Genomic DNA, 24,918 nt, shown 5'->3' with positions numbered 1-24,918 from the left:
ATTGACTGACAGCTATTAGCAGAAAAACAATGTGCAGAGGAGAAGGATTAATCATAAACTAAAAAACGATGACAACACAGAAGGTTAATTTCTATGAACAATAGATGAGTGAAGTGAGTCACAAGATTGTAGCGCAAGACATAAATACAAACAGGTGTGTAGTAGAGCTGAAAATATGAAATGAATAATCCATCAGTCTGGTGGAGGAAAAATGAATCATCAGTCGTTTGAAAAATTGATCAGTCACTTCAGTCGTCTCTCCAGCCAAAATGCCAAACAGCCTGTTTGGCATTTGACTGCTAACTTTTCTTTGTCCTCTGTGACATTTCACCGAAAGTCTTTGGACCCTTCAATCGAGAAAATAATTGGCAGATTGACTGACAGCTATTAGCAGCAGTTACTGTTCACAGTAATTAAGTTCTTCAAGAGGACAGAAAATCAATCCTCCAGGTCTGATTATTTGTTCTTATTTCTCTCTCTGTGGTGGAGTTCATACTGTTCCCCACAGCTGCAGTGTGGTGATTTGATTCAAACACATTAAAATGAAGGAATATACAACATGTAAGCAGAAGATGTGACACAGGGAGCCTCCTCAGGCCAAGGCAACAGCATCAGGTGCTTCAGCAGAACCTCTGTCATTTAATACTTACTCCTACTCTGTGGATGGACTGTATAAAGCAGCTGACACATGTGGCCTGGCAATGTCAGGGTCAGAAGAAGAAGAAGAAGAAGAAGAAGAAGAAGAAGAAGGAATACTTTCTTTGTACAGAGCTTGTTTGTTGCAATAAACCAAAATCCATTGGAGACAAAAAATCGTCTTTTTTGACGAGGGGACAAAGGCGATCTTATCTTCTCGGTCATCACCACCCCTGCAGCACTCTGTTAGTTCTACAACCTGTGTCCAATAATCCCATAATAACCCTGCGCTGTTCAAATAATTCGGTCAGGCAGCAGGTCTAAAGTGATTATTTATTTTATTTTAGGACATTTCATGAAGGTGATTCAGGAAATACACTTCAAATGCATTTTATGAAATTCTCATAATAATCAGCTCGCCACGTCTGGTCATGGACTTTCTATGTCCACATATGGCGTCCAAGGTACCCTGGGTGTGTTGGTTGTTGACGTTCTGGGACGCCGTGTCAACTTCAGCCTGTTACATGCATTGTCTGTTTTCAAAACACACTTCTGTTTTCACAGGAAATGTACAGTTTGCATACAGTCTCTTTCAAAATAAAAGCACTACGTTTGTACAACACCAAGAAATTACCTCTTTTTTCCTTCAACAAATGCATGTGGTTGGGTTTAGGAAATAAGAACTTGGTTTGGCTTTACATTCATACAGGAAGTGAACACCAGCCTCCTGGGTGAAAGTCGGTGGTTGTTTGACCAATGCACCACCACGCAATAAACCAAAATCCATTGGAGAAAAAATCGTCTGAGGGGACAAAGCGATCTTATCTTTTAGGTCATCACCACCCTGCAGCACTCTGGTAACTGGTGAGGATAGCAACCTGTGTCCAATAATCAGATCCTAATAACCCTGCGATGCTATCAAATAATTCGGTCAGGCAGCAGGTCTAAAGTGATTATTTATTTTATTTTAGGACATTTCATGAAGGTGATTCAGAAATACACTTCGGAGACATTTTATGAAATTCTCATAATGCTCAGCTTGTTTTCACGTCTGGTCATGGACTTTCTATGGATACTAATGGCGTCAGATTCTGGGTGTGTTGGTTGATCTCTACTGATTGGTTAGGGAAAAATCAAATTCCCTGTTACATGCATTGTCTGTTCAAAACACACTTCTGTCACAGAAATGGTTCTGGGAGCTTCAGTCTGACACTCAGGCTAGACTGGCTGCATATCGTGCTGACGTGAAAACAATGGTTTGTTTTTGTTGGTGTCCGACGTCGAAAGTCACTGAAGTGCCGGTATTTGACAACTTTGGAATGAGAACAGATTGTCCTTGTTTAAGTGCCTGTTAGTAACACACCTGATTGAAGAGGCTCTTATATTCCAGCTCTCATTTGAGGACATTGGGACTTTATCGTTATCGTCTCATTTGAGGACATTGGGACTTTATTGTTGTCTCATTTGAATGCCACTGGCTGTAGCCTGGTTCCAGACCATGAGGACATTGGGACTTTATCACTCATCTGATGAGGATATTGGGACTTTATCTCTGGTCTCATTTAGGACATTTGCGACTTAATACATTGGGACTTTATTGTCATCTCATTTGAGGACATTGGGACTTTATTGTGGTCTCATTTGAGGACATTGGGACTTAATTATTGTCTCATTTGAGGACATTGGGACTTTATTGTCATCTCATTTGAGGACATTGGGACTTTATTGTGGTCTCATTTGAGGACATTGGGACTTAATCATTGTCATCTCATTTGAGGACATTGGGACTTTATTGTCATCTCATTTGAGGACATTGGGACTTAATTATTGTCTCATTTGAGGACATTGGGACTTTATTGTCATCTCATTTGAGGACATTGGGACTTTTTATTATCGTGGACAATGTTTAGGTTGTATACTATATCAGATCCCATCTAGGAGAATTAAAATGCATACCAAACAAAAGTTTGGGTCTCAGGAGGACAAATGTAAGTGGGACATTTATTAAAAGGACAGCTGTGAGGTCAGCTGACTCAGTCTTAATGAGTGAGACAGAGGACAGGAGCAAATTAGGCTTTTAGAAGAGGAGAGTGTGAATGATGAGAGATTGTCCTGCAGGAGATACATGAGCCACAGGGTGACCGGATACACTTCCATCCTCATCCTCAGTCCTAGTGTGCAGGCTTCATACTATAGGCGGGATGGAGGAGGAGGAGGAGGAGGAGGAGTTGGGGGGTGGGGTGGGGGCTCCTCTGTCATCATCCTTAGCCAATGGAGACACCAGCGGAGGAGACACTTTAACCGTCTCTCCGGCGCGGAGCGGAGCAGAGCGCAGCGCCCGGTGGCGCGGTCCCATCCTCCCGTTCATGCACCAACATCTGAACACCGGAGAGTTTCTGCTGATGATGATGATCTCTTCATCTTCATCCTGAGGGCTGCGGGATGTTTTAAGCTGCAGTGGATATCCAGCAGGGATATGCTGCTTCAGCTGGATTCTGCGTCTTAAAGGGAATTTAAAGTGAGTTGTGTGTAACATTTATATCATTTAATATTTCATATTGTCTGATCATGAATGTTTGAGTCGGTGCATGAGTTTATGTCCTATAATCACACTGCTGTTAAAGAGAGACTCTCTAGGGATGTGGAAGTGTCCTAAAACACACACGATCTGTTTCCACACACAATTTAAGTTTATTCCTTTAAGAAACTGTGAAACAGACAGACTGAGACAATAATCTCATGCTTCATACATGTTTAGAGTGTGCGTCCTGGAAGACGCGCAGAGTCCTGTTGGACAGCGTGGACCCGCGCGCACTGGAGAGTGGTTTTCTTACTAGATTATTGGCTGGATGTGCGCGAGGTTTCTGCATGACTGCGCGCTGCAGATGGATATACAGTGAAAACAAAAGCTGGAGGATAAGACATCTGAGAGTGAAAAGCAAAACAAGTGGTGACAGGAGCGCCCACAGCTGCGACTTTGGTTTATTTCTCAACGTGAAGCTTCTAAAAAGTGAATAAATTTGAATTTTATTTCGGATTCATTTTAGATTCATTTAGTTTAGTTTTAAGGAACATTTCCACATTAAAGTGTGCTGCAGGCTCTCATGATGAATGGATCAGTTGTGCAGCTTGTGATGAGTGTTTTCATGTTTCTAAAAAAAAAAAAAAACCTGACAGGATTAAAATATAAATTTCCCTCGGTATATTAACCCTTAATAAGCATCCTCAAAGTTAAACACATATTTATATTCACATTAAAGTACACTCCCAGTTTAACTCACTGAAGATGTCCAGGAACATGCGCGTGCAGATTTGTGTGCCCGCGGATTAAAGACGCCACGAGCGCCAGCTGGGTTTTGTTTACTACTACAGCTGTTGTTGTCCAGATTATGACATCACCCCCTCCCTCTCGCTGGAGTAAGTGCTGTCCATCCATCACGTGAGCGCAGACGTCACACTGGTCCAGTTGACCACTGATGCCGCTTGCACCATGACGTCATCGCCTCGCTGACCTGACGTAATGTGATAGACAGTGTGGGAATGTAAAGGGATAAAAATGTCTGCTTTGCTGAGATTTTGTTTATTGATACATTTTCATTTCATTTTTTATTTGCTACGCTCATGTCCACACGCAGAGGTCAAAGTCACAAAAAAAGGGCAGGTAGAAGAAAACAATTTTATTTTACCTGCCCCTCTCAAAACACAAATAATCATACGAAATAGATGAGTCAGTTATAATTTGTAGGATATCCTTCGAATTAGCGCCCCACAAATAACGTTACGTACTTAACGTAAAGTTACGGTGGTGAGGTTTAGGAAAAGAAACGTGGTGATGATGTACCTTAAAATGATTCATGACATGGTTCTGAAACTGGTCTTTGGTCACTGGGTGAAAGTCCTGTGTTTTGTGACCCATTCAACCCACTCTCACTCCAAAGTGATCGAGACCTGGCACTTGATCAGTGACTTCTGGCGTCAGACACTGACTAAAAATCCATCCTTTCACGTTGGCATGACGTGCTGTCTGCCACTGTTATTGTATAACAGTCACATATCGACATTTGTTCATGAACTTTCCATGTCAAGATATGACGTTGCTGTTACACAACACAGTTTGAGGGATTCTGACATGTTTCTCTGTTTTAGTTTCAGGTCATGAAGTGAACGTTGCAGCGGCGGTTTATCCAATGATTGAGACCAGCACTTTGACCATGTTGGACCAAACTGAGCCGGCACACTGCACCGTGTGCTGCTGTACGCTGGCCAACAAAATCCTCCTGGTGCTCTTCATGGTGCTGTTGATCTTCGCCATCTTGTTTGGGAACTTGGTGACTCTGGCTGTGATTCTTGGGACTAAACACTTTCACACGCCGCAGGGATACCTGAAGGCATCCCTCGCCGTGGCTGATCTGGCGGTGGGGATATTCGTGGTGCCGCTGTCCGTCTACGCCGAGGTCTACCTCATGGTGACTGACTCAGCACCAGAGTGGACTTCATACAACTCGCAATCGGTGAGTTTCCACCCGTGCAACGTCATTGGTCCCATGTTTGCCGGATGCACGTTGGTCTCCATCACAACCATTTTCCTGCTGACGATTGAGAGGAGCATCGCTGTGTTGCGGCCGCTGCACAAGGACTCTGTGATCACACGTAAAAGGACCACGATCCTTATCATTCTCTCCTGGGTGGGGAGCTTCTTCTTGGCAGTGTCTCCAATGGTTTTCAGCAGTGAAATTGCTCTGGAGTACAACTCCTGCAGCCGGATGTGTAATTACGCGCTGGGAACCATAGGCGAGTTCCCCAGCCAGGCGTGGAACATCCTCCTCCTCTTCCCTGCGTTTGACTTCACCCTCCTCGGAGGAACGGTGGTCATTAACATCATCTCTCTGTCCAGCATCAGGCAGCACTCAAGGCGCAGGAAACACCTGGCCGAGAGCGAGTGCCAAAACACCACCAAACCTACTTTCTCTGACATCAAAGCGGCCAAAACAATAGGGACACTGACTGTGGCGTTCACCGCCTCGTTCACCCCCATCGCCGTCTTCGTGGTCGGGAACGTTTTGGGGAATAAATGGTGCAACTTTTCCTTTTTCGCCTTCTGGATTTTGGCCACCAACAGTTGCTGGAATGTCATAATTTACAGTGTGAGAGATCAGAAGTTCAGACTTTGCGCACACAAGCTCCTCATGCCTTTCCATAGAAAGAACACAACCAAAAGCTAAAAGAGGTTCAGGGACCATCGTCATTTAGATGTTTGTCACACAAACTCTTGTTGAGCGCACATTGTGAGTCTCGTTACGAGACGTGTCTGCATGTTTTGTGGATTGCTGTTGTGAAATAACAGATTTTTCTTACATTGTTAAAAAGCATGAAACATTTTCAGATCACAAATGTCGAGTGTTAAATGTCCCTCTTAACGGGCATTAGTCTTGTGTGTGTAACTGAAGCCTGGTCCAGTCTGTGGAGCGGTTATTTTATCTGAGTGTGATCAATTAAAACATGATACAAACAACATGTGTCCTCTGACTGCACTGTGTGTGTTTGGATTTCTTTAAATGTTTGTTTCAGGCACCAAAAATATCAGTTAGGGAGAAATACATATTTTTTTATGCCATTAGTCAAAACACATTACATTATAAGAGTACTGTCAGCATGTTCTCATCCAGACTCATGAAAGACTGCCTAACAGTAGACCCACAGGTCAAAATATGACGTGCTAGATACCCTCCTGTGTCAATTTTGGACGTTCAGGGGCGGAGTGTCAGCTGTCGCTTGTCACATGAGTTTCACAGGAAATGAACAGTTTCTGGTGGTTTCATACAGTCTCTTTCAAAATAAAGTTGAAACATTGTCATAAGAGTCTGACAATAGTATGACAGAAATCCTGCAGAGAAATGAAACATTTTTTTGTACCTCCAGCTGATCCGCAGTGTGTGTAACCAAGTCTCGCTCATGTAGAAGCCTCATTCTGGGATCTTGCAGACTTTTACGCATTGTCAAAATCAGCCTAATATTCAGCTGCAACACTGGGAATCTTTTAGATAACACTGAGCTGCGCTTTCTTTATTCAGACACAACAAACTCTTCCCTGTACTCCTCTCTCCAACTCTCACTAATGTTTCCACGTGGCTTTTCCTGCAACAGGTCACCTCTCCAGCCTGTTCTCATTCACACGTCAAATACTGCTGCATTGTCAGTGATCTGAGCGTTAGATACCAATGCACAAAGGCACCTTTCCCAGCAGTATGATATGCATCAGTTGGCAGCAGTTGGTGACGCAGCAAACACCAACCGAAGTCGTCAAAAATCAGTGCTATGTCAGTGGATGTCTGCGAAAGATGCAGACACACAAAGGCACATTTTGCGGGGTTATGAAACACACCTTCTTGCGGCAGTTTGTGTCTCTCCGCCAGTAACAACATAACAGACGGAGCTGGAGAGTCCCTGTAGGGCAGGTGGGTCCAACAAACCCTGGACTTTCCCCCTGGAGCCCACCGTTTACTTACCATATGAATGTTAAGTCAAACCATGATGTTTTCTCTCAACCTAACCTCGTGCTTTTGTCGCCTAAACTTCACGACGTTCCTTTGTTGCACAAGGAAATACACGAGACTGAGACTGTGCAGGTCCAGTGAGAACAGAAGTGTGTTTTGAAGAGACACAATGTAAGTGACAAGTGTCAGTTGACATGGTGTCCGGCAACATATTCTCAGGCCAACCTTGTCACACACTGACATTTGGTCATGTGCCGTTAAACAATAACAGCGACCGACTGCGTATTATGCTGACGTGAAAGGAGGACGGCTTTTTCGTCGATGTCTGACGCCAGAAGTCACTGACCAAGTGCTGGATTTCGACGACTTTGGGGTGAGACCGGGGTTCCCACAATTTTGCACCTGGGGCGTCATGTAGACGTCAAAGTCCACTGACCAAGCGGTGATATTTGATGAGTTGGGATGAGAACGCGATGACCTCTCAGGTTTTCAGGATGAGATTTCTCCTTTAGCGAGACTTGGTTACAATAACAGACAGACCAAGTGAAGGTAAGTAAAAATATTTCACCTCTTTGGAGGGATCCTTTGAATAATGTTGTCAGACACTGATAATAATAATTTGTGCCTTTAAGTGGCAAAAATAAACACTTTTAGTGGATGTAAAGTGACGGTGTACAGATGCCCGTAAGGACTCTGTTGTAGCCTGTTTCTCTGCTGCAGCTGCTGCGGTCTCTCTTAATACTGGACCAGCTTTGTTGTCTTCATCAGTCACGTAGGCTGCTGTCAGCCCTAGAGTGGTCTCCTTTGGTCTGAATCAGGGACTCATGTTGTCCCAAAGTTGTATAATTGCCTAGAGTTGGTTGGTGTTCTCACGGCAGCATTTACAAGAGGACCAGATCAAATGCCTTGTGTGAGAAAGCTGCTCTTGATTGGTCAGAATTTCCATGTGGGAAAAATCCAGGAAGTAAAGCAAACGCTGAAGAAGAGTACACTTGCAAGATAAATGTGACACTTTCTAATGTCACAATGGAGGGACAACTACGCAGGTTGATTTTAGCGCTGCTCATCGTGGACTATATTGCTGTCATTGTTCATTTTAGTCAAAGCATACAGTTTGAAAACGAGGCAAACGCGGCTCCAACTAGAAAACAATGTTTTGATGCATTGGATGTGCTGAATGTGCATATTAAGGCAGTACAGGAGGAGGTGCACATTAATAATCCTCCAGGACTGTAACATGCTCATGTTTAACCCAAACAGTGTGTCATGTGACTGCAGTTGCTTCACATCCAGGTCAGAACACCTTCTCACCACAAACCAACCGCACCAGAGTTCCTTTGGAACCGGACTGAGACCACCTCTTCAAGAAGGTCTCGGTCCGGTTGTTTAGGTGCACACCTGAGTGTGATTGCTGTGTTCACACCTGCCCAAACGAACCACACTGAGGGGGCAAATGAACTTGAGTTTGATTGAACTTAACAGAACAGGGCAGGTGTGAAAGCACCCTTAGACAAAAAACATGAGAAAATAGGGTCCAAACATAGAAACAGTTAGATAGTTTCTCTTTCAGTGAATGAAGTAAACAGAGTTCCCCCTCTGAAAACTGGAAAGCAGATGTAATGTTTGATAGACTGGTCTCAGCATCCAAAGCAAACAAAATAAACTTCCCCCAAATACAACATGTTTGTTAAAAAACAGCATAGCAAAGCTGCATTTTTAAAAACTATCTCGCTAACAATCAGTGCTGAAACTGCATTCTTCTCGCTTCACATGCAGCGTCACATGCTCTTCAACTGTAGATCAAATACTTTGAAATCACATCGAGAAGCACAAAAAATAAACAGTTATCCCCTGTGTTTGACTGCCTTTATATCTCTGAGACGTATTGAAATGTTCGTCCCTGATCGGCTCTAATCGCACAGAAGCTGCAGGGGGATAAAGACAGAAAACGTGTTCCATTCATTCAGTTTCTGTGAATGATGTCACTTCCTGCTGTGCACATTGACACGGGTGAGTCACAGAGTGAAGGAATGAAAAGGAACAAGGACATAATCAATGAGGGAAAGTTGAAAAGAACGAGGAATCGTTGGTGTCACTGTCCTCGACTTCCGAATCAATAAAGAGCGAGTATAAATAATGGCTGAGACCAAACGGTTTTTCAGACAAAGAGACAAAAAACAAAGGCTGAGTGCAGATATTCTACTTGGCAACAAACTTCCTCCCTGAGTATTAGAGCTGTTCCTCCTGAGATTACCTGTTCTGTCTGCGGCATTTCCCATCACCCACCTGCAGGCTCAGATCTTTAAATCCTCAGTCTGCAGCTCTGCGTGATATGACACAGAACATCCACATCAGAAGATGTAAATGTCACAGCAAAACCTCCTTGGTCCTCTTCCTCCTATCCTGCTGTGAGATAATCTCATGTGATATTTGTCGTCTCAGTCTGCCTCCAAACACCAGTCCAGCTTTGCACCAGTGTTACAATAAAAGGGTCATCTTTTTGTTAACGAAGCAGGAGGAACTTTTTGTTTTATTGTAAAAGTTGCAGAAACTCCCCGTTTCCCTTTTGTTCTGGGTGACTTTGTGCTGTGTCGCCTGGTGTCATTCCACGTTGAACAAGAACATGCTGTCTGTATATCAAGCATCTAAAATACAGCGGGACATTCTCCCATAACACATGAAAAACTGCTGGAAACATTCCTCAGAGATTTGGGTCCATATTGACATTCCTGTTGTTAGCTGACAGGAGTGGCACCTGGTGTGGTCTTCTGCTGCTGTAGCCCATCTGCTTCAAGGTTGGACAAGGTGTTGTTGCTTCAGAGATGCTCTTCTGCACACCTTGGTTGGAACCAGTGCTTATTTGACTTCCTGTTGCCTTTCTATCATCTTGAACCAGTCTGGCCATTCTCCTCTGACCTCTGGCATCAACAAGGCATTTTGGCTCACTGGATATTTGCTCTTTTTGGGACCATCCTCTGTAAACCCTAGAGATGGTTGTGCTGAAAATCCCAGTAAATACTCAGACCAGCCCGTCTGGCACCAACAACCATGCCACGTTCAAAGTCACTTCAATCACCTTTCTTCATCATTCTGATGCTCAGTTTGAACTTCAGCAGCTCGTCTTCATCATGTCTACATGACTAAATGCACTGAGCTGCTGCCACGTGATTTGCAACTATTTGCATTAATGAGCAGTTGAACTGGTGTACCTAATAAAGTGGCTGATGAGTGTAATCATATTGCCATTATTTAATGGATAATAATGCTATATGAGTTTTGTTTTAAGCCGGAATTTTTGCATTTCATTTTCACTGAGACAAAAATAAAAATGATATTTGCTGGGGTCTGTATCACACAAGCATGTTCCCTTATGTCTGCAATATGATTTATGGGCCAGGGAATCTCTGCAGCACAGCCCCTTGAGGATTTCATGGGCTGTTGAATTGTTGCAGTCTGAAATATCTGATATCACAGTAGCTTGCGATGCATGTTGTCATGTTTGTAGGCATTTCTTTGCCATGAAATTGCAGGGGCAAAAATAGTTGTGTTGCTGACACATAATTTGAGTGTATTATTATGAGCATGCAGTGGTGCCCGCAGAATTACAGTGGCATGCCTGGTGAAAATTTTGTTTACTTTCTGTTTGTTTACTTCTCTGCATGTTCATGTCTTTTTTTTTTTACATGTTCAAAATACATATCAAATATATCAAAGGGGTAAGAGAATAGAGACAGATAAAAACAAAGAGCTTATTTTTCTGTCTTCCCTGACAGACTGTCCCCAGACTGAGCGTCCCTCTGCTCTGGGTTACCTTTCCCTCTTCTGTCCTCTCAGGTGTTGAGCAGGTGTGTTGTTCATTGACACTCTCAGACAGATAACAGATTGAGCATGTGTTGCTTTATGTCCAGCACTTCCTGTTGTTACATTACAGCCTGCACTGAATACTGCTATTTTGATTGAGCTCTGCCTCGTTCTCTGCGTGGTCCTCACAGACCATCTGTGTGACTCAGACCTTTATTGACATTTCTATTACATGATAGTTTCTCTCACGCAGAACCCCACACTTCACTGAGGGCACATTTATTAAGATGTTTGTGTTTTTTCACTGCCCTCAGAGTTGGAGGAGGGCAGGCAGGTGGGTGGAATGACCCACGGTGTCTGTCACGTTTGTGCACACATGGTTTTTACTGTGGAGGAGCACGAGGAGGGAGAGAGCCTGTTCTCCTGGGACCAACGCATGTTCTCAACACCTCAAGATAAAACTGTATTATTATAATGTTTTAAAATGCTACCTAATACATATCAGAGATATTATTCAGTATATTGTCATTGAATGTGCAGTTACATGTTGTGTTAATTGGGGGAATTTTCAGCGGCCAGTTTGAATACAGTGAGACAGCTCTGATTTAAGTTTTCTGTCACATTTGTTTGTGTTTGATGTTTTATGGTTTAAGATGGAAAAGTGGTCAGAGACTGTTCATGCCTGCCACACGTAGGATCAATATCACTGCTAATCTTAGCTAACCTAGCTTTAGAGTTGGTATAAAATCTTAAATTGAACAACAATGTGTCTCAGACAAATAGAGTCCAAAGCTGCAAAATCATGAACATTGAGATCTTTTTTTAATCCATGTTACATTCAGGAACAGAATCAAAATGAGAAGCCACAAAGCAGTAAATATCTGTAAACGTGTACTTAAGAAATGTCTTTTTTTTTCACCAGCTTATTAAAAGAGCATCAATAAGTGCCATAAATGTAGAGATCACGTAATGACCATGTGTCAAATGCTGCATCTGGTGTAGACAGAGTAAACATTGGGCTCGTAATAAAAAATTTTAATAGCATATACAACTGGATTTGATGAGACGTTAGACAAAGACTGTGACAGTGGTAACTTGGCACATAATACTGATAGAGGATTAAACTGTGTGGATGCTCTCTCCGTTGTTACCCAGCTATGTTAAAGATTTAATCTCACACCGGCTGGAAGTATTTGTGACAACTGGTGAGCCAGGTGAGAGTGGACTCAAACACACGACTCTGGAGACAGTTCAAGTAAAATAACTGTTGTTACTGGTCAAAAAGGTTCAGTACACAGAGGGACAATCAGTGGAGGTAATCAGTTCCAATTGGGATGAAGCAGAGGCAGAGTCACTCAGCAGGCCTAATCCAAAAATCAAGAAAATGACACAGGGAAACAAAAGGCTGGAATGCTATACGAACTGACACTAGTCGGGTTTACATCCACCTATTTTTATTCGCATTTTCAACAATTGCGAAAAAAAACTTGAATGGAAATGCCAGAAATTCGAAAAAAGGCCAAAATATCGCAAAAAAGTTTTTACGCTTGGAGGGGGTGGAAAAGTCAGCGTATCGATATTAGGAAAATGCGATTTTTGGCAATGGAAACAGATTTAGCGAATAAACAATGACGTAGGCTACCGAATCCTACTTCTACTTCACACACACACCTGTGTGAACTCAGAGAGAGGTAATTACTCCAGTGTCAGGTGAGTGTAGGCTATTTCACAACTTACCTGAATAGACTGGATGTGTTGAATACCGCTGCATCATGTGTGCTGCCTGGTGTACCGACACAGAAATCACGGCATTATGTAGGCTACGCTGACAACGCTGATATGAGTGTGATGAGAGCTCTCGCAATAGCCAAGAAGTTCCCAAGGAATCTCTCCATCTCGTCATAGTCATGGATGTGCTGGTTGTTGTGGACATGAGACGCTTTCAATGACGTCATCTCACGGCGCCCTCTTCTTCTACGGGTGTTCTTTTGCATTTTTATTTTTCATGAGAAGTGCCACCCTCTGCTCGACCTGTTGACTCCCAATACTTGCAAAACAATAATGAATGGAAACGTGCATAAATTCGCATTTTCTTTTGCGCATTTTCACAAAATTCACTTAAAATTTGCGATACATTTGGATGGAAACCCAACTATTGATAGAAAACAAGACACACAATACATACTGTGGTGAGGGGAAGGATAACGAGACACAGGTGAGGCTGATCAGGGCGGGACAGACAGACAATCAGACACGGGTGATGTCATCAAAAGGGAGGGAAAACACACAGGGACAGGAAGTGAAGTGAAACCAGAGGAGATGTGAGTTTCAAAGTAAAACAGGAATGAATGAAATAAAAAACATAACCTGAGAAACTTGAACTGTGACAGCTCTTGAAAACGGCATTAATGCAACAAAAAATGTTGGTTTGATTTTTGCAGATCTGGACTCTAACTCAGCCATCCTTCTGTGACTAGGCAGCATTTTGGTCTAGGACAGGGGCTGGCAACCTGCAGCTCCAGAGCCATATGTGGCCCCTTTTTCAGTGGCTCCCTGTGATTTCTTTTTTTTTTTTTCTTTTTTTTAAACAAATATCATATGAAAATGAATAATGATTATTTTTTAACATTTTAATTTTGTATTTATTATTATTGAACTTGTTAAGTGATCTTACATTCTCTAATTGTAAAAATTGGAACAAGTTTTAATATTTTGTTCACTAAAATGTGCGTCATATGCGTATGGCCTGGTGCCTGACGCCTTCTGATCTACATTTAGCTGAATCTCAACAGAATTTAATCATGCGTGGACAGATCTGTTGGCCTTCATTGCCAGCACTGCAAAGTTAAAATACCAAATAAATAGCCCTCCGCAGAGTAGCCACCCTGTAGTAAAACATTATAATGAATGCTCATTTAGACTATTATGTTGATAGGCTAATTTAGATATAATATGCTGCGTTACCTTTGTTATAAGGCTCAGATATGTTTGTGGATCCAGATAGATTTAGTCTCTTTTGGTTTATTTATTTTTTGGACAAAAAATCCCTGGTCTAGGAACTGATTATATCCGACATATAGATTCTTAACATCAAGTAAAAACTGATGAAATCTGCACCAGCAGTTGCAAAGAGTCTGAAAAATCACATCCCTGAAACCTGCACACACAAGCAGCGACCCACACGTCAAGACACTGAATGAATTTACAATAAAACCTTCACTCATACAGTATGTTTGTGTTTTGTTGGATTTGATCCGTCTGTAACGACGTGACCTGAACTCTGTTTAAAATGTTCCAGCAAGTATAATTAACTATATTATATAGCATAATAAACGGCATCACTCCAAAACTGACAACCATCCCACCACATCTGGAACCTCAATAATCTTGTGTCCACTTCTTATTAATTTGTGGCTACGCAATATTTTTTTCGATTCTTGTCTACGTCAGTGTTCCTCTGATGAAATATTTTACCCATTTACTTTTAAATCTTGCCTTTGAGCAGTCTGGAGAATTCAATTTATTTAATCTTATTCACACGTTTTTACTTTCTATTTAGTTTGAATGTTTAAATGTTTTTATCCCCCTGGGCAATTTCATGTAATTTTAAGAGATGTTTATCTATGAATAAAAATATTGGTCTGGTTGGAGCTCGACAGTGAAGGTCGTCAATTAATTTTCAGACTGACTCCCTGAGTTGATGATTGATATCAAAACTTGTTATAACTTCAAAAAGTAGATAAGAAGTTTGAAAAGTCGTGTGTGGCGTTAATGTTTAGTTAGCCTCCACACAGCACTGATGATGAGTGATAAACTGAGCTGCAGTCAGTATTTCCATCTGCTCTCTGCCTCTGTGGAGATTTGTAATCATCTGAAGGGAGAAAATGTGGCTGTTTAATAATCTAATCAGACAATCAATCAATCAGTCAATCAATCAATCAGTCGGTTTCATTAGGCTGTACGAGCCTCTCAAACCAGCAGCAGCTGGGATGTTTTAATCAGGTCACTTTCATCTTCAAATGATTTCTCAACCGAGAGAGTCAAAGAATTAAAAGGAGGCGTATTAGTAATGATTTTAAGAAAGTATTTAATCCAGACGGCAACCTTGTGTGAACTTTTCTGTTTTGTCCACAGAGACTCTGAACTCATGTCAGTTCACTGCTGCTGTGAACATCTGCAGAGATAAGACGAGAGCGGGAAGTTTTCTGATGTCGTTTTCACAGCATCACAGATCGAACCTGTGACACTCTGAATGGAAATACAGGACAGGAGTGCTACACACTGAGTGCTACACACTGAGAGCTACACACTGAGAGCTACACACTGAGGAGCCGCTACACACTGAGTGGCTTTGTGTTTTCGTTACCTTAGAAGAAGCCGTTTATATCTACATGTAGAGCGGGTCCTTGGAGTCCGCCATGTTTCTACAGTGGCCCAGAACAGACAAAACAAACACTGGCTCTTTTTGAACGTTGAATTTTGTTTTAATTTCCAACATTGCGTCAGTTGTTTTACCGACCGAGAGCCAGTAGAATATAACCACGACATCCTGGGACGCTGTGTCAACTTCAGCCTGTTACATGCATTGTCTGTTTTCAAAATACACTTCGGTATTTACAGGAAATGCACAGTTTGCATACAGTCTCTTTCAAAATAAAAGCATGACGTCGGCACAACCTCGTGAATTGACTTTCCTTTTCTTCAACAACAAACACACGTGGCTGGGTTTAGGAAAAGCAACAGGGTTTGGCTTTACATTCATACAGGAAGTGAACACTGGCTTCCTGGGTGAACGTTGGTAGTTGTTGGACCCATCCACCACAACTCCCACCCGCCCTACTTGGACTTCCACCACCATTAAACAATAACAGCGACCAGTTTCGTATCATGCTGACGTGAAAGGACAGCTTTTTATGTCACTGACCAAACGCTGGATTTTGATGACTTTGGAGTGAGACTGGGTTGTTTTGGAAAGGTTATTGTTGCGACATTTGCACATATCCAAAAACCTGAATGTGAATTCAGGGTTGAATATTCTGAATGTGCTGTTTACATGTCCAAAGAATGCTCCTAAAACTCTAATAATAACAGCATATCCCACGTCTTGATCCCACGCCCTGATCACACAGAAAGTGTTTCAGCAGCTGGAGGCACCTTTTTGCAATTGTTTTTAATGAGAATGAAGCTTTTTGCTCAGGGTTGATGCAACGTGTTTTGTGATTCTCTTCTCTAGGCACCTGGCGTTTTTCCAAGCGCTCTGAACTCCTCGAGTTGAAAAAACTTCAATTCAGAGCGGAAAAGCGCCCCACATCATCTCCGCTTTTTTTCCATTGTCCAATGGGATGATTTGAGAGGCGGGCCTTCTGTGGTGGTCACAACAACTAGTTTACAGTTGGTAAACAATGGAGGAGAAACTGGTGGTAGTGGTTGCTGGATACCCAGAGCTATACGGCCTGATGATAGACAGCAGGTTGTCAAACTGCCCCTGAGTCATCCTAAAATCTGCCTGTAAACGTCCATGATGGAGGAGAAGCTCCTGGACCAACTGGTGGTACTCCCCATGATCCAGCCTCTTTTTTAGGGTCTCATGTACCCACACAGATCTCTGTTTATCTGCTGACAGCCTCTCACCCTCAACCACAGCTACACACAGCACCCTCTGCCTCAACATGGCAGCAGCTACACACTGATTACTGTGATGTAAAAACAAATGGGAAGGTTAGAATAAGGAGATGATGGTGTGGCTGTCTGGCAACAATAAAAAGGTGCAGCAAGCATTTTTCTTTTGTTTTTCTCTTTCTACATTTGAAGTAAGGACTAATGTAGAGTGTTCAAATGGAATATGGTGTTTCCATTACTCGTATCAAATTCATTCAACAGGGCAAGAACATGAGCAGTTAGTGTAAAGGTTGTAATCACTGCAGCTATCTACTAAACTGTTTTATTTGGAGCTGAAATGTTGGTTATTGTTCTGTAATTGCAGTGGAAAGCTGTGACCACACAACAACAGTGCAACTGGTCAAAGCTGAAGCAGGAAGTCTGCAAAATATATCAGGTGTTTACGACTGATGGATTTGGTAAAAAAAAAATTCTTCTTCATTTTCTCTCCGAAATAAGTTCGGTTACAGTTCAGATTTAGTAGATTTTTTTTTAGATTAAAATTTGTGCTAAGTTTTGGGCAGTTTAAAGGTTTATTGATCGGTAAAAAAGATTTGACACAAAGTTTTTGTCTGTTACCTACACTGAGTGTGTGTGTGTGTGCGTGTGTGTGTGTGTGTGTGTGTGTTCCCCATACTCCCAGCAGCAAAATAATCAGTGCAGCGGGGAGCTTTGTCGAGGAGCTTTAGAAGCTCATGTCGATAGAGATTTATTGAAGCTGCAGACGCCTCTCTCTCTGCTCACAGCTAAAAGTCACATTTAACTGCTGCAGCTCGGCTCTGACACACTTTAACACACACACTTCCTGCTCTCGAGCTTCGGCTAACAGCTCTCCCTCTCTGGCTTGAGGACATGGACCCACACGTCCTCTGTTGTTTTGGAAATGTCACGGAAATGTCTGTCTGATTCTTTAAGTCAGTCATGTGGTAAATGCAAAGCTGAGCTGCTGGTGGAGGTAATTACTCTAAATCTCCATAAGCTGTTTCTTGAAAAGACCTAATTATGGTCAGTGGGACAAACCTGACGTCAAATCATTCAGCAAAGAAATGCACTGACGCCAATGTGTGTATGAGATTCATTTTAAATCAACAGATTGGGCCTGATGCAAGAACACTGCTGAATCCCTCTCCTAAATGTTTGACTTTGTGAAAACTTAAATGCTAAAGTGTCAAAAGTACTTTGCCTGACATCAGGCAGAATTTTCAGCTTGTTTTATTCTGTTGCCAGCTTAAGTCTGAAATTGCATCCAGTCTGATCCCTCCCTCCTTCCGTGGGGGCAGCGTATCTGCCTGAAACTAACATAACTTTAATTCCACACTGATGCATAGCCAACATACTGACTTTGCCGAGGTTTTTCCCAGGTGTTCCCAGGCCAGATGAGATATATAATCCCTCCAGTGTGTTCTGGGTCTGCCGCGAGGCCTCCTGCCAGTGGGACGTGCCCGAAACACCTCGGGTGAAGCCCAGGAGGATCCTGATCAGATGCCCGAACCACCTCAACTGACCCCTTTTTGACACAAAGGAGCAGCGGCTCTACTCCGAGCTCCACCTATCTCTAAGGCTGAGCCCAGACACCCCACAGAGGAAACTCATTTTGGCCGCTTGTATCTGCGACCTCATTCTTTCAGTCACTACCCAGAGCTCATGACCATAGGTGAGGGTTGGGACGTAGATGCACCAGTAAATCAAAAGCTTTGAGTTCCAGCTCAGCTCCCTCTTCAACACGACGGTCTGGCGCAGCGCCCGCATCACTGCACCAAACCGCCAATCCATCTCACGCTCTAATCTATCCTCACTTGTGAACAAGACTCCAAGATACTTGAACTTACTTGAACTTCACACTCTGGGTGATGTCATGTTGCAGCCTGAACTGTTTTGCCTCCAGTTTGTTCTCTGACAGGCAGAAGTTTGCTACTCATCTGCTAACCAGTTAAATTTAATGCTAATGCTCCACGTTGATTAACTTTGCCACGAGCAATTTAGGGCCACATATATTTAAATAAATTAAATTAGGTTCAACAGTGTGAGGGTGACTACCTTTTAGTTGGGACTTAAGGACGGAGCCTGAAGCTGAATAACGTTAATCTAATTTGAAAGTTAAATGTACATTTCAATAATGAAAGCATTTGGCTTCGAGCCATTTCTTGCATTTATAAATCATGAAATCAACAAACTCCTTTTTTTCCAGTATGAGGCTGCATGTTTCTGTCTCCACAGGCGCTCAGAGAAGTTAGAATCACTCAGAAATAAAAAGAAATCATTCCACGTTTCTCCCAAAATGAAGCGATCTTTATCTGAGAGACAGTATTGAGCGGTGAGTGAGTGCCGCAGCCTCTTAAAGAGACTAAGTGGTGAATCAGCATCAGTTCAGAGCCACGTGTATCAGGAAAGATTCAAACTTTTGCTCAATGACGTTCAGCAAACAGTTTTTCCTGCAGTTTTGATTCCAGCAGCTCATCCGGACTGCCCTGCTGCACCTCACTGATGAATTAATTAACCTGTAATTATTCATCACCTTTATTCTCTCCATGAAACAGTCTGCAGAATATGTAAATACAAAGTCAATGCCAAAAGGAACAGGTGCACTTTCAGAGAAGGTCGCTCTGCTGGAGCCATGTTTCCCTTTCCTGCTGCGTGACCGACATTCACATCAGCCACACAGATCGTTTTAATGAAGTTAGATAACATGAGAGCTATTGTTGTTGCTCCAGTATTTTCCACATGGCTTCATAAATTATGAAAGTGGGTCATAACAGGAGCAAAATATGCAGATGTTGATCAGTCAGGACAAAATATTGTTATATTTAACAGCATTTGTACTTTTTCCTCCTGACTAGTTTTAAATTCACACTAAAAGTGACTGTGAATATAAAACACGGTCACGTTTCTGCTCTGCGTCTTCTGTTCAGTATTCAGATGAAGTGGCAAATCTCATTTCTGACCATCTGTTTAGTTTATCACATAAACTGATGAATAACTGATTTTCTTCAGTGTAACTTTTTAACTAAATAGTTGTTTTTAACATTTATTATTCAAATACTTTTCAAGTTACAAAGTGACTCATAGTTACGAGACAATTAAAAAGCATTTATGAATCATGAAGAAAACTTTGTTTTTCTCAAATGCCTCCACTCTGATCAAAGAATCCAAACATGGCAAATGTTCTTCATGACTCTGAGTAAACAGGGTCTGAGCTTAACAAAAGCAAAACTATATTAAAACATCCGTTTACAAACTCACGCACAGCTTGTGCAGTATAATCCAAGTCTCAAGCTCCTTTCCCACTGCACAAAAAACCCACGGACAGCCAACAACATCAATCAATCAGTCAATTTTATTTATAAAGCCCAATATCACAAATCACAATTTGCCTCACAGGGCTTTACAGCACACAACATCCCTCTGTCCTTAAGACCCTCACAGCAGATAAGGAAGAATTCCCCCCCAAAAAAACCTTTAATAGGGAAAAAACGGTAGAAACCTCAGGAAGAGCAACTGAGGAGGGATCCCTCTTCCAGGACGGACAGACGTGCAATAGATGTCGTACAGAACAGATCAGCATGATAAATTAACAGTAATCCACATGACACAATGAGAGAGAGAGAGACAGAGAGAGAGAGAGAGAGACAGAGAGAGAGAGATGCAGGACAGACGGTAATGATAATAGCGTTATGTTAATAATGTTAATTTTTGTAATAATATTATAGTTATAATTCTGGCTACTGTGGTACATTATGTTGAAAGTATGTATTAATATCTGGCAGTATACATATGTGACAATAATCATGTGTGTATAATAACAGTAGAAGTATGACTAATGACTAATGATAACAGCAGCAGCAGGAGGCATCTGGCAGGACCACGGCAGCAGCACAACCACACACGTCACGCTGTCCAGGCACCGCTGCGATATAAACAGAGATAGGCAAAAATACATCAAAATGTATTTTGATACAAAATACAAAATAACCCTCTAATAAATGTATCAAAATAAAATACAAAACACTGGTGCCAGAAAATGCATCAAAATAAAATACATGTATTTTGTATTTTTGAATACAGAAAATACTTCTTTTCTTTTTAGCAGCGACCCGCAGCTCTATGGGTCACTATGTCGGTCGATTGGTTGGTCGGTCCACAAAGCTTTTCGTTTTCAAAAAGTCCTTGACCAAAATTGCTCAAAATTTGCATACTGCAACTAGAGACCATGAGTAACTATACCAGAAAGAACAACCATGATTCATCCATTAATGGCGTGATAGTAGCAAATTTGGCTGCAGCTATTGCAAATTTGCACTTTTTTTCCTCACAATTTGGTGTAGGCTACCCTAAAATATTATTTATTGATTCAGATGTAGATTCAGACAACTTTATTGATCCCACGTGAGGCAATTAATTTGTAGCCTACTCATCCAAGCATCAACCACAACAACAACATACAATTTCCTATGTTATGCACAGTCCAGTAAAACAGACCACTAGGTCATTGAATGGCACATGTTTAAAAAAACATATAGATAAAAATATTTAAAAAGAAAAAAAGTACAAAATATTGTTACATCCAATATTATAATAATGTGTAGCCTATTATTTTTGTTTTTTGATTCATGGAGAGAGTATTTTGAGTATTTTAAATACAAAATTACTCCACTCAAAAGTATTTTGTTACAAATTACATTTGCTTTTTATCGGCCTTATCAAATACAAATTACAAAATACTCAAATGTAATTGAAATATGTATTTTAAATACAAGTAATAGAAATACTGCCCATCCTTGGATATAGCTTAACCTGCAAGACAGTGGAGCACAAAGGCTCTGGAGAAGAAGTCGAGTTAGTGACATGCTGTATGGCCGAGTTAGCAAGATGCAGTAACAGGACATGAGAGAGAGAGAGAGAGAGAGAAGGAGAGAAGGTGCCCGGTGTATTATAGGAGGTCCTTCGGCAGACTAGGGGCTGGTACAGGGCAAGCCTGAGCCGGCCCCAACTATAAGCTTTATCAAAGAGGAAAGTCTTAAATCTAGTCTTAAATGTGGAGACGGTGTCTGCCTCCCGGACCGTAACAGGAAGATGATTCCACAGGAGAGGAGCCTGATAGCTGAAGGCTCTGGCTCCTGATCTGGGGCACGTTGAATCTCAAACTGGTGTGCACTGTTTTCCTACAACCTGGTCTCACTCCAAAGTTGTTGAAAACCGCCACTTGGACAGTGACTTCCGTCGTCAGACACCAATGGAAAAAACAGCTGCCCCCTAGTGTCAGCATGATACGCAGCCAGTCACCGTTATTGTTTGACAGCACCCGGCTGTGTCACGTGACGGGACAACAACAAAAGTTAAAGGGAAATTTCGGTTTATTTCAACCTGTCTCCTATCGTCCTAAATTTGTTTCAAGTGACTAGTGACATAAAAATAATAGTTAGCATGTTAGCCGTTAGCCCAGATACAGCCGGGGCGCATAGTAGCGTCAGACCTGTTAAAACGTAAGTGAACGGGCAGCCTTCAAGTGCAAAGTTAGTCCACTAAACAAGCTTTTTTTCCCACAAAGACCGCCTCATATCGTTAGGATAAATGTCAGAGAACATATGGAAAACGACATGTAAACGTTTTGTCTTACCTTACCGGTGTGCTGCCATGTTTGTTTATCATCTAGCTCTGCTTTCCAAAGCGCGGCCGAAATCTTGTGAGAACAAGCAGCGATCTCATACCGTGCCTGAAATCTTGCCAGCTCTAGATAAAGCCCAGCTGGATACTACTCCAGGTGGAGGTGTCTCGTCCTCGGTCACATCCAGACCTTGAAAATAAGGCTGCAACCGGTCCCATTCCTTGCAACAGAGGCATTCCTCTTCTGTGGGCACTGGGGCACAGCATTCACAGGTACACCACCAATCTCCAGAGCCACGCAGCCTTGCAGCAGCCATTCCTCCTCTCTCGTCCTCTACCTGTTGCACCTCTCTCTCTCTCCTCCTCCGTTCTTCAATTTCACGAAGCTCTTCGTCAGTGTATTCTGGCTCAAATAAATAAGGGTGGCCATCAAACTCTGCAAAATCAAATTCCTCCTCCACAAAGTCGAAGTCTGGCAAAAAGTCAGCCATTATTCTATAAATCTTTCATAAAATAAATGAATGAACTTTTCAGGCTACTGTCTGGTTCTGCCTTCCAGCTGTTGCTGCTTGTTCTCGCAAGATTTCGGCCGCGCTTTGGAAAGCAGAGCTAAATGGTAAACAAACATGGCAGCACACCGGTAAGGTAAGACAACACGTTTACATGTCGTTTTCTATATGTTCTCTGACATTTATCCTAACGATATGAGGCGGTCTTTGTGGGAAAAAAGCTTGTTTAGTGGACTAACTTTGCACTTGAAGGTTGCCCGTTCACTTATGTTTTAACAGGTCTGATGCTACTATGCGCCCCTGGCTGTATCTAGGCTAACAGCTAACATGCTAACTATTATTTTTATGTCACTAGTCACTTGAAACAAATTTAGGACGATAGGAGATGGGTTGAAATAAACCGAAATTTCCCTTTAAGGCAGCGGAAGTCTGAATAGGGTGGGTGGGAGGTTGAGTGGATGGACCCAACAAACACAGACTTACAGGCTGGTGTTTGCCTCCTGCAAGATTGTGAAGCCATTGAAGTAAAAAAAATGTCAATTCACGGTGTTGTACCGACGTAGTGCTTTTATTTTGAAAGAGACTGAATGCAAACTGTACATTTCCTGTGAAAACAGAAGTGTATTTTGAAAACAGACAATGCATGTAACAGGCTGAAGTTGACACGGCGTCCCAGAGCATCAACAACCAACATACCCAGGGTACCTTGGACGTCATGTGTGGACGTGGAAAGTCCATGACCAAATGTCGATATGTGACGAGGTCGGAGGGAGAATGTGTTGGCATGGACTCATCAGGAGGTGGCGGAGATGGTGGATGGAGTGACACACTGGTGAGATGCCTGTTCAGGTCCAACAAACAACAAAAGTGGTTATTCTGTGCTTCCAGCTGATTTTTTTCCAGGTACAAAATGTGGGGTTTTTTAGGGATCCATCACTGTTTTCTCAGCAGGGACACTGTCACAAAGAGTGTTTGTTTTTTACTGAGACATTGCTGTGTTTTCAGCAAAGAAAAAGTAATGGGAAGTTTCAACGTCTCTGCAAGATAATGACATGCAAATGTAACAAATACATGGTTTTCAGAAACGTGCAGCACCAACATTTATTCTGGTGTGTTGGACTGAAAGAGGAGATATCTGATGCCTCTGTCACGTCAACATACTGTTGGATGTTGTGGACTCACTCTGTTATCATTAACAACAGCTCTTCTCATTGAGTTTCCTCAGTTACAATCACTTTGAAATCTACAGGACATGGACACATGAGGCGTTCAGGGACTGTGATGGTGGCATCGCTTTAAAGTGTTGATTGATTTGAACTCAGCAGCAGCTTCAGGTGTTATTTGGATCCCTCATCTAGGACCTCTCTCAGGAGGCTTTCTGATTCACCAGCTGAATAAATGAAGATAAATGGGTTGAGGTCTGCGGTGGCAAGATGAAAGGAGAAGTGGGTCTCCGTGGCAACAGATCAGACCCAATTTATTAGCGGAGTGGTTTTCATCGTCTCATCGGATTTAGTGTTTCCTGTTGGTGTGTGTTTGTTTCTGTGGCTTCATTTCCTCTGCTGCAATCAGTTTCTGGACGTGGTGTGATTTTTAAACACACCCTGTGTTTCATTTCGAATTTTCTTGCAGTTGTTTTAGTTAAAAGGGGCTGTGTACGGACTGTGCCATATTATAGCTTAGAGCTAATTCACATCTGCAGTCCCTCGGCAGGTCAGGACAAAGACACAGCCCAACACAACAATATAAAGCTACGTCATCACATTAACAACAAATCATAAAGTCCGCATTTCAAGGTCAGTGAGTGCAGAGCTGAGCAGCTTTTAACCATCTTTTCATGTTGGTTTTGAAAGTACTGAAGGAGCTGCAGCTCTTCACATCATCAGGCAGAGTGTTCCACTGATTCACAGCTTTTACAGAACGAGCTGATTGCTCAAGTGCAGCATGACGAAATGGTTTGTTACAGTCTCATATAGAGGATAGTGTTGAGGATCTAACAGAAGTTACTTAGCAAGTATATAAAGTCACAGGAAATGTAGTTTACATACTGTCTCTTTCAAAATAAAAGCACCATGTCAGTACAAGTTGTTGTTTTTTTTTCCCTGCGACAACAAACACACGTGGTTAGGTTTAGGAAAAAAATAACAGGGTTTGGCTTTACAATTATACGGAAATGAACACCGGCCTCCCGTGTGATGTCAGTGGTTGCTGGACCCACC

At 42.2% G+C, this 24,918-nt stretch overlaps 2 protein-coding genes across 2 annotated transcripts in view; one reads left to right on the top strand and one right to left on the bottom strand.

The window, feature by feature from the left end:
* Positions 1-2,831: 2,831 nt before the first annotated feature.
* Positions 2,832-24,918, bottom strand: part of ndufaf6 (NADH:ubiquinone oxidoreductase complex assembly factor 6) — a 59,016-nt gene continuing 36,929 nt past the window's right edge. Inside the window, exon 10 of the mRNA XM_049584897.1 lies at positions 2,832-2,865. The gene's annotated coding sequence lies outside the window, so the exon portion shown is untranslated. The remainder of the gene's footprint in view (positions 2,866-24,918) is intronic.
* Positions 3,539-6,041, top strand: LOC125893909 (alpha-1A adrenergic receptor). Its single transcript, XM_049584893.1, is given in 3 exon segments — positions 3,539-3,646; positions 4,783-5,825; positions 5,827-6,041. Coding segments are annotated over 2 exon segments (1,062 nt in total). The 5' UTR covers positions 3,539-3,646; positions 4,783-4,823; the 3' UTR covers positions 5,887-6,041.

Source organism: Epinephelus fuscoguttatus, linkage group LG8 (assembly GCF_011397635.1).
Source record: "Epinephelus fuscoguttatus linkage group LG8, E.fuscoguttatus.final_Chr_v1".
Taxonomy (NCBI): domain Eukaryota; kingdom Metazoa; phylum Chordata; class Actinopteri; order Perciformes; family Serranidae; genus Epinephelus; species Epinephelus fuscoguttatus.
This window is presented reverse-complemented; position numbering and strand designations above follow the sequence as displayed.